Below are 10,362 nucleotides of genomic sequence, written 5' to 3'. Positions count from 1 at the left end.
TCTTCAACCAGAACTATGCACCAATCTTCATGCCGCTCGGTATATGTCATCTTGGGTCAAGTGTCTAAGGATTCAGTATAAGGATTGTGGGGAATTAATGGGGGCAATGGGGAATTCATTGGGGTCTATTGGGAATGCATAAAAGTAAATGGGGAATGAATGGAGGTCAATTGGGAATGAATGGGAGTCAATGAGGAACACAGAAGTCAATGGGGAGTATGGCGTTCATTTGAATGGCGTTCAATGGGGAATGAATGCATGTCTGTGGATAATGAATGGGGTCCAATGGAGAATGAATGAGAGTCAATGGTTGTTCAATGGGAGACTATGGGGAACACAGAAGTTAATTGGGAATGAATCGGGGGCAATTAATTGGGGTCTATGGGGAACGCATGGAAATCATTGAGGAATTAATTGAGGTCAAAGGGGAATGAATGGAAGTCAATGCTGATTCAATGGGAGTCTATGGGGAATTCATAGAAGTCAATGGGGAATGAATGTGACTCTATGGGGAACACAGAGGTCAACAGGGAATGAATGGGGGTCAATGGGGAATTAATCAGGGTTTATGAGGAACACATTGAAGTCAATGGGAAATTAATAGAGGTCAATGGGGAATGATTGGATGTCAACGGGGAATGAATGGAAGTCAAGAGTGATTCACTGGGAGTCAGTGGGGAAAGAATTGGAGTTAATGGAGAATGATTGACAATTATTTCAGAATGAATGGGTGTCATGGTGGTCCTGGATGACATTTCTGCTAACGGATATACAATTCTGTTAAACATTAAGAGACCATTGCACCTTATTCTTTCCTTTCCAAAAAAGTCAGAAAGGAAGGGTTTGAGTGAGGACCAGAATGGTTAAAATTAAGAGACCACTGCAAATTGAACGCATCTGTTCCTCACTCAAAACCTTCCTTTTCAACCTTTTTGAAAAGGAAAGAAAAAATTGCAGTGGTCTTGTAATTTTTTCTGGAACTGTTTTTATTTAATTGTTCCTCTGAGAATATACAATTGTTCGTACACTGATTTGAAATTGTAAAGAAATTATTAAGAGATTCAATTGAAAATTGCAAAGCTGAAATGTTTTCTTTTTTCACTATTTCAGTAAATTATGATTGTACACATTTTGTATATAAATATAGCAAATATAAATATAGCAAAAAACGATTAAATTGAAAAATCTACTCACATTGTTATTACCAAGTTCAAACAGACTAGGAAATCATTGATCAGGTAATTTAATTAAAATAATACAAAACAATCTATAATAATAAATATCAGAAAGAACATGCTATAACTAGAAAAGCTATTCATTTCAGTAGGATCTGTCACATCCATCTAGCTATGTGGTCCCACTATTGAGGCAGAGTACAAGACCACAGCAGAAATACCAGTTCCATTCACAAAAGCTTAAATGTAGTAAATAACTGTGGATTCTAAATCATATGAAATGGTTCTTGAAAACAGACCTATTCATCTCCTAAAAAACATTCAATAATCCATTGCCTACGGTCCCATCTGCATCTGGGAAATGGCCGTGACTTACTTCTCAACAACATCCAGTCTAGTACCGGTTATACATCTCATCATTCTCCTTAAGGAAGGATTATGATCTGACCGCACGACTCTCACAGATTCTCTTAGATGGTTTATCACATGCATTGTCTAACCAACAACTGATTTGACCAGAACAGCGCTGACCCATTTGGGCACAGTCTTCACCTGGCTTCCAGTCATTTGGTTCTGGAAAGGCACTGACATGTGTTCCATTGTTTAGATCCCAGTACCTAGAACAGGGAGGAGATAAACCATTACTCCATACAGTATGTAACCACAGAAGGAAACACGTGGGATATAAAACTATATAATAATTCTAATGAGTGAGGTGGTTGTGTGAGGGTGGCAGATTATGGCTGTGTGTGCGTGGCTGTGTGTGTGTGGGTGTTTGGCTGTGTGTTTGTGGCTGTGTGATTGTTTCTGTGTTACTTAACCTGCGAGGAGCTGGTCGTCTCAAGCAATATGGCCACATTACAGTTAGGGGGTAGGTTGTGATATTAGGGGTTAAGGTGAGTTTAATGGTTTTTGGTAGGGATTAGTGCAGGTGAAGACCAACAGGTTAAAGGCCCACCCTGTGTAAGGGCATATGAAGGGTGTCGTTTTTCTAGGTTTGTGTTGCACGTTGGGGGGTCAAGGTCTTGGGTTTCGGGATTTTCACTCTTTTCCAGGGCAGTCATTTGAACTTCCTGTAATATTTCAGGGGGTCGGTCATGAACCCCCACCTCCTCCAAAATCTACACCCCTAGGAAATTCTAGAAGGAAAATCGATTGTTGGTCCTCTAAAAATCTTCACGAGTATAATATAAAAGTGTTTTTTTAGTTTATCCATGTGCACGTGTTGTGCCACATGTCCTTACTTGATGCTCTTATTAAGGGGTGTATTGTCCATCCAGACCCAAACTCCCTCCTCCTTCATGTCTGTCATTCCAATCCAGTAGTTGTTTTGGTCATTCATGTTTCCCACTTTCAGTCTTATGAAGTTCTTTAGAGGAGAGACAGATGATGCAGAGAAGGAAACACCAGTAGAACATCCTACAAATATTACATCTACAGCTCAATAATTAACTTCAACAAATTTGATTTGTAGGCCTTTTTAACAGAAAGCTTTTTTGTCCTGATTGGATCTGTACTTTGTGTGTGAGTAAATTATCTTACTGTTCATTACTCCATACGTAACTGTACATTATCTTAGTGTTCATTATTCTGTACCTGATCAAATGTTATCTTGCATTACTCCATACCCGATTGTACATTACCTTACTGTGCATTACTCCATACCCGATGGTACATTATTATACTGTTTATTACTCCATACTTGATGGTACATTATCTTACTGTTCATTACTCCATACCTGATGGTACATTATCTTACTGTTCATTACTCCATACCTGATGGTACATTATCTTACTGTTCATAACTCCATACCTGATGGTACATTATCTTACTGTTTATTACTCCATACCTGATGGTACATTATCTTACTGTTCATTACTCCATACCAGATGGTACATTATCTTACTGTTCATTACTCCATACCTGATGGTACATTATCTTACTGTTCATTACTCCATACCTGATGGTACATTATCTTACTGTTTATTACTCCATACCTGATGGTACATTATCTTACTGTTTATTACTCCATACCTGATGGTACATTATCTTACTGTTTATTACTCCATACCTGCTCCTGCTGACTCTCTATGATGACCAGGTGTCCTCCTTCACGGATGCAGGCATATTGACTCTGTTCCCAGTTCAGTATGTCTTCAGAGAAGTGGTAGCATGATCCATTGTAGAACTCCCAGCCAGAGGCACATCGTATCGCTAGGAGAGAGGGAAGACACAATCAGATCTTGATGACTTTTAAATGAGCCTAGAATGTTTGGGTAAAACATTTTGTTAACTGGACTCCTGAAAAAGACTGTAAAACAACTGCAGCTCATTCAGAATGCTGCTGCTAGAAAGTTAACCAGGACCAAGAGAACAGAGCACATCACTACAGTTCTTAAATCTTTGCATTGGCTTCCAGTCAGTTACAGAATAGATTTAAAAGTGGTGCTTTTAGTTTATAAATCTCTGAATGGTTTAGGACCCAAATACATTTCTGATATGTTTGCAGAATATAAATCGAGCAGGCCTCTTAGATCCATGAACACAGGTCAGCTAGAAGAGCCCAGAGTCCAAACTAAACATGGAGAAGCTGCGTTTGGCACTTATGCTGTACAAAACAGGAATAAACTACTAGAAGATCTTAGACGTGCCTAAAATTTATCAACTTTTAAATCCATGTTAAAAACACTTTCTCTTCTCACGTGCCAATGACTGAGCACTTAAACTTAACAACACTGTTTAGCCTTATAGCTTCCCACTTTTAATCTTTAGATGTTTTCTTATTGTATTTTTTAACGGAATAAAAAATGTAAAGTGAGACGTTACATCCTTGAGCGAGGCATTTAACCCTAATTGCTCCTGTAAGTCTCTCTAGATTGGAGTGTCTGCGGATTGACTAAAACGTAAAACAAGTATATAGAGCTGACCTTTGATGGCTGTCAGGTTGTTGCTGACCTCCGTAAGGTAAAACAAGTATATAGAGCTGACCTTTGATGGCTGTCAGGTTGTTGCTGAACTCCGTAAGGTTCTTCTCACAGTGTTGCAGCTCTGAGGATAACAGCTCTTTACGGACTACAAACAGATATGAAGACATTTCTGTTGAACTCAAGCAATAATATAGGGCATCTGGCAAACATAATTCAGGCAAGGTAAGTTATTATGTATAGCACATTTCATACACATGGCAATTCAAAGTGCTTTATATTAGAAAAATATATAAAAATAATAAAACAATTTATTTTATAGAAGGCAGATGAAAACAATAAGGTTTATAGTATAGATTTAAATGTGGTCAGTGTTGGAGCAAATTTAAGATTTTCTGGCAGGTTGTTTCAACTCTACACGGCATAATGACTATACACTGCCTCACCAGCCTTTTTCCTTACTCTGGGAACCGTTAGCAGAACAGACACTGATGACCTGAGGAGTCTACATGGTTCACACTGAGAGAAAAGGTCTAACATGTAATTTGGCCCTGAAGCGTTCAATGATTTATAGATGAGTTGTATCTTAAAATCAATTCTAAGAGAAACAGGGAGCCGGTGAACAGACCTAAGAATTGGTGTAACATGTTCAGCTTTCTTAGTTTTTGTTAGAACTCAAGCAGCAGCATCCTGAATGAGCGGCGGTTTTCCGGGGGCTTCTTTAGAGAGACCTGAAAATGGGTCATTTCTGTAGTCCAACATACTGGAGATGAAAGCACAGCTACGTTGATCTAGATCTTGTCTGGACATAAATACTCTAATTCCAGTTATGTTTCTAAAGTGGTAATAGGCTGATTTTGTTATTCATTTTATGTGGCTATTGAATATCACATCAGAATCCATAATTACTCCAAGATTTTTATCATGGCTTTTACTCTTAAGAGACAGTATGTCAAGGTAATTACTGACTGTCAGTCTCTTGTCTTTGGCAGCAAAGTCAGGCCCACACATTTACGGCTCTTTCCAAGAGACAACACATATACAGTGGCTGCAGTTGAAACATGAAGCAGTCCGTGTCCCTAGAATTGAAATTTTTACATTGTCATGTCCAAGTGAACATGTGAGGTTACTTGCCCTGGAAAGGGAGAGTGATGATTGGAGTTAGATATCTATGTCATTTGCAGTGAGTCTGACCAATGAGTTTAGACTCGGACAATAGATAGATTGTGTTGATTCAATTAAGTTGAATTAAGTTAAATTGTGGGATATATCAACCCAAGAGATATCAAGCCAAGTGAACAAAGTGGTTTACCCATTCCCTCATGCTAAATCAAGGGCGGAGGGTGCAGCTTTTTTGAGTTGGACTGAAACTGCATTCATTTTCGATAAGAATTAAGTGGGCTTGGAGTCTAAAAGCTCAGCGATTGGACCACAGCCAATACATACCTCAGGCCAGTTTTTACCCCCCCCCTTCCATTGGCACAACACCTGATGTAATTGGTCAAAGCTTGATGATTATTTGACTAATGATATCAGGTGTGAAAAATCTGGGGGTGGGCTCAAAGAGAGATTTGGAAAACCCTAACTTGAATGCTCAATTCATATTCCTTTTTTTCATAAACTGGTCTTTTCAATATTGTACTTTAAATATAAACCTAACCTTGAGAATGTAACTGAGATGGCCATCAGACGGTTTTTGTATATGAGCATTTGTCCACTGACAAACTGTCCCTTTACAGAGCAATATCAAGGACATACATTTATGAGAGGTGCAAATACTGGTTCATAGATCTTTTTTGACCTGTTAGATTCTCCATCATCTGGGCAACGGCAGCACGACTGCGAGCCTCCTCAGCATCTGCAACAAAGACAAGGGCACAAGATTAAGGTTCTGATGTTTCACACTATCGAGCCAACCTATAACATCATGTCCAATTCACATTTATTGCCTTTCCTAATCGTGGCTTGGGGTAGTCAAACAGCGGTACGTGTCCTCCGAAACAAGTGTGGCAAAACTGTCATGATTTTTGTAACACTGTTTAATAAATCAGGAAGTACTTTCCAGCACCCTTGCACTTGGAGGGCCAATCAGTGGCAAACAACCGTGATGAAAGAAGGAAGCGTAATAAGGCAAGTGTCCTCTTCCTGACAGTAACCACACCAGTGCTGATATAATCTTTGCAAATCATTCAAGACCACAGGACGTTTGTCCTTTATCACGGCTTTCCAGCAACTCTGTTGGATTAGTAACCAGGCCAGCACAGTACAGCTCTGTTTGGTTCAGTAAAAAGGGTCAATTCAGGTAAATGGTTCTGTACTCACAGAGGACTCCCAGAGTGATGGACAGGACTAGCAGTATAACACAAAGACACACCAGGCTCACAAAAGTGACCCTAGCAGATTCTTTCTCAGTAGTCACAACCTTTGACCCCACTTTAGCAGAGGGGTTACCAGAGGAGGGGTTGCTTTCTGGAAAAGGAATGGAGATCACTTTTTCCACTTTGGTTGTTGTAGCTTTATTCAGACAAATACATCTCAGAAAAGGAACATTGACCTAAACAACTATCCTGGATGATGCTTCTACACTAAAATATATTGAAAATGTTGGTCTAACATTCTAAAAACTTAAATATCCCTTTAATGTTACACCTAGTCAACAGTACACTGTAAAAAAGGGTTCTATCAGAGTTCTTTGGCTATCTTTGCTCACCTTTCTGAGCATTCGCCTGCTGTCCAGCTCCAGTTCTGACCTCAGAGTATGTGACATCCTCCTCATGTTCCATTGCTATGATTACATGAAGAGGAAGGAAGAGATGGATTGCCTTTGTTTTTCCTTCGCAATGTACCGCTATATTTCGCCATACATTTTTTTTTCACTCCAGTACGTTACAGTACTTTGACTGCCTATCCCAACATGCAAACTACTTCACCTACTTTTATGGTAACTACACAAAAGCTACAATATTTAATAAGAAAATTTCACTTAACTTAAAACAATCTGTATATGTACTTATTACTAATACTAACTAAAAACAAAGAAAACACATTAAAACTGATGTTTGATTAACAGAGTGAGATGGCCAGTTTGACAAATAACACTATTTTTCTTGTTACTGTCAGCTTTTTTGCTTTACATTGCACAATTACAATACATATCCTTCATAACATTTATGAAGCCTTATAGACCCAGTTGTATGAAATAAAAATGCAATGAAATGAATAAAACTAAAGTTTTGCACTATATATAATTAAGTTATCCCACATAAGTATTCTCCAATGTCTCCAACTATATGCACTGCACAAACCCAAAATATGTCTCACATATCTCTTCTCTACTCTGACAGCACTTGGTTCATAGATTATGTGATGAAGCCATGCAGCTGAAAAAGATGACGGTGGCCACGGTGTCTTATAAACTTGTTTAAAACGACGGAAGGATAACATAGAGAGGCTCACCTTCATTAACGTTACTTCGTAGCCCAGCGTCTCGGTTCGGATGCGGAGTGAAGGTAACATTGGAGTAGATCATTTCAGCCATTCTCACCGCTTCAACTCCTCTTTCACACTGGAGACCAAAAGGGGAAGAAGGGTCCTTAACAACATACACGTGCCCTCAGTCACTCACACACACAAACACAAAACACACAAACACAAAACACACAAACACACAAACACAAAACACACAAACACAAAACACACAAACACATAACCAATTATCCTGAAATGCATGACATGAACAAAAAAATCTGAACACAACCAAAAACACGTTTTGACAACCTTGCCAGAGCTTTTCCGCCTCCTAACATGGAAGAGGCTCTGAAGCATTTTCCTCACAACCTCTGGGTGTTTGCGGAGCATTTTAGTGTGTTGGTGACCTAGACACCAAGGAACGATACCATCCACAAGCCCTTTGCATGTGGATGTGGGCGTTATCATCTCTCCTGTGGTAGAGTTCTCCTTTAGAGTACACTCAGTTTCAACCAATACTGGTGAATAGTCATGGCCAAACGAGGCTTCATTGGCGTTATTTAGCAGCAGGATATTATGCTGGCAACACTCAGATTTTCTTTATCACAATAAAAGCCATGGTTGAAATTGATTAGGCAATATAGTTAACAATCTGTTAAAAAAGTACAGACAAGAACGACATTGGAACGGACATTAAATAGAAAACTAGATTGAAAGTATAAATTGTTAACTATATTGCCTTATATTTTTCAATGTTGGCTTTTATTTTGAAAAAGAAAATCTGAGTTAGTGCTGCTGGCATAATATCCTGCTGCTAGAAGAACGGCCATGAAGCCTCGAATGGCCATCACTACTGGTGAACAAGGTGGAAAAAGCTTTAGAAGGCCCCTTCAAAATTTGGTGGGCTCCATGATCTGGAACCTGTTTTACTGTGTCCATTTCTGTTCCCCTGTGAAAATGAACCTGTTAAACTTACTCACTGTAACTGTAATCTGTAATCCCACACAGGATTGGAAAGGTGCTGCTGTATTTCCTCTTTTTTGAGGTTGTGAACAAGTTTGACCATGACCGTTAGATCTCAATCCTCCCCATGCTGTCTGAATATATTTAATACTGGTCGACAAGCAGTTAATCCACTGCTTTGAGTCCCACAGGGTTTTTCAGATCACAAAGGCTTCTGGGATGGATAGAATGCATATGCAGACATGGTATAAATGTCCCCCTGGAGACAAAATGTTGATGCTCGAGATGATCTGAAAAAGGGACTGACGGGCTCATCCAAGATTGAGATACCGGGATGGAGAGTCCCCCTGGAGGGTGGTTAGAGAATTGTAACAATCCGTTTTTATTCTATAGCATTTTTATATATTTCATTTCATTATAAAGCACCCTGAATTGCTTCTGTGTATGAATTGTGCTATATAAATAAACTAGCTTGCTTGCTTCCCCAAAGTTTGATTCTTGAGCTGACTCTCTGCCGGTGAATTTCTCATCCACGATGACACTGTTATGTATATAACTGTCTTACAAAATACTCACAAAATACTGTGCTGTCCAGCCCACAACACAGCTTTAAAAAAGCCTTCTTCAACCAACATCTACTCCTTATTTCCCCCCAAAACAGAAGTTAATGTGTGACCCTGAATAAGAGCCTACCTCAGCCTGCCTTCAGACATCCTCACCCTAAAAAGGACGGAGCAAAATTGTCAACACATTGGAATATGGCTTGACTGTTCGCTCTCATTCAATACGTCACCCACCTTTAATCCAAAGTTGGATTCTGAATATGATTTTGTTCCCCAACAAGGCATCCTTGATCTACACTGCTGCATAAGAATGACTGTCCTGCCAATCCTTGACTGCTGTATTCTACTGTATTCTACTGTATTCTACTGTATTCTGCTGTATTCTATAGACTTGCCACTTAAAAGCTCCTACGTAAATAAGATGTAATTCACCCCACTACTACCCTCTTCGTCAAAAGTCCCCCCCCTTTAATTTTCATTACTGTGTCCTTTGCCCTCTGGTCAAATGGCCCTTGCCACATTCACAGTGCTAGACAACCAATTACCAAAGCCCCTCCACCTTAACTAACTACACTAACAATTACCAAAGCCCCTCCACCTTAACTAACTACACTAACAATTACCAAAGCCCCTCCACTTTAACTAACTACACTAACAATTACCAAAGCCCCTCCACCTTAACTAACTACACTAACAATTACCAAAGCCCCTCCACTTTAACTAACTACACTAACAATTACCAAAGCCCCTCCACTTTAACTAACTACACTAACAATTACCAAAGCCCCTCCACCTTAACTAACTACACTAACAATTACCAAAGCTTTAAAAATGCCTTTTTTGGCCAGGTTTTCATTTATGAGAATTGGTTCGGAGTTGTCTTAGCTGGTTAAATAACAGTAAAAACAAGATTCTCACATAGGTATATATGTTGTCTGGGTGGGAGGGTGGATTGCAATAATGAATGCTTACTTAAATTGACTGTACATCTACCTGAATGGGGTAAAACCAGACTCAGCAATGATGTCATCTCAAGTATTTTCTTGTTACATCCCTTCTTTGGTCTAACTATGAGGAACCACTGATGTAGTGTAAAGTAATTATGAGGAACTACTGAGAGTTAATGTAGCCTAACAGAAAGATGAGCTGGTTTAATTATGAACACAGCATCAACCATTTTATAGCTTTATAGCTTGCTTTCACAAAGCCTTTGTTCATGTTTTTAAAACTGTTCCCTTTTTGTTTAACATTATATAATTGGATGTAGA

General features: G+C 39.1%; 1 protein-coding gene across 3 annotated transcripts; it reads right to left on the bottom strand.

The window, feature by feature from the left end:
• Positions 1 to 1,233: 1,233 nt before the first annotated feature.
• On the bottom strand, positions 1,234 to 8,021 carry LOC105026768 (C-type lectin domain family 4 member E). 3 transcript variants are annotated; one of them, XM_010898449.4, is made up of 9 exons: positions 7,878 to 8,020; positions 7,557 to 7,665; positions 6,811 to 6,885; positions 6,423 to 6,569; positions 5,902 to 5,958; positions 4,165 to 4,248; positions 3,248 to 3,390; positions 2,420 to 2,544; positions 1,234 to 1,792 (listed from the first exon to the last, which is right to left on the bottom strand). In XM_010898449.4, exons 1-9 carry the CDS (start codon positions 7,956 to 7,958, stop codon positions 1,612 to 1,614), a joined length of 1,002 nt encoding a protein of 333 aa, XP_010896751.2. In that variant the 5' UTR covers positions 7,959 to 8,020; the 3' UTR covers positions 1,234 to 1,611. The 3 variants fall into 3 exon arrangements, with proteins under 3 accessions (XP_010896751.2, XP_010896752.2, XP_010896753.2); XM_010898450.4 differs by lacking the exon at positions 4,165 to 4,248 and having other exon boundaries at positions 7,878 to 8,021; XM_010898451.4 differs by lacking the exon at positions 6,423 to 6,569 and having other exon boundaries at positions 7,878 to 8,019.
• Between the last annotated feature and the right edge of the window lie 2,341 nt (positions 8,022 to 10,362).

Source organism: Esox lucius, chromosome 24 (assembly GCF_011004845.1).
Source record: "Esox lucius isolate fEsoLuc1 chromosome 24, fEsoLuc1.pri, whole genome shotgun sequence".
Taxonomy (NCBI): domain Eukaryota; kingdom Metazoa; phylum Chordata; class Actinopteri; order Esociformes; family Esocidae; genus Esox; species Esox lucius.
Note: the sequence above shows the minus strand (reverse complement) of the source record. Positions and strands in the feature narration are given on the sequence as shown.

Excerpts from the sequence above, each read along its gene's own strand:
- LOC105026768 (XM_010898449.4), bottom strand. The coding sequence starts at position 7,958 with ATGCTCCGCAAACACCCAGAGGTTGTGAGGAAAATGCTTCAGAGCCTC. Across the intron at positions 6,570-6,810 it reads GCAGGCGAATGCTCAGAAAG|AAAGCAACCCCTCCTCTGGT; the intron begins GTGAGCAAAGAT and ends TTCCTTTTCCAG. Across the intron at positions 3,391-4,164 it reads CAACCTGACAGCCATCAAAG|CGATACGATGTGCCTCTGGC; the intron begins GTCAGCTCTATA and ends CCTCTCTCCTAG.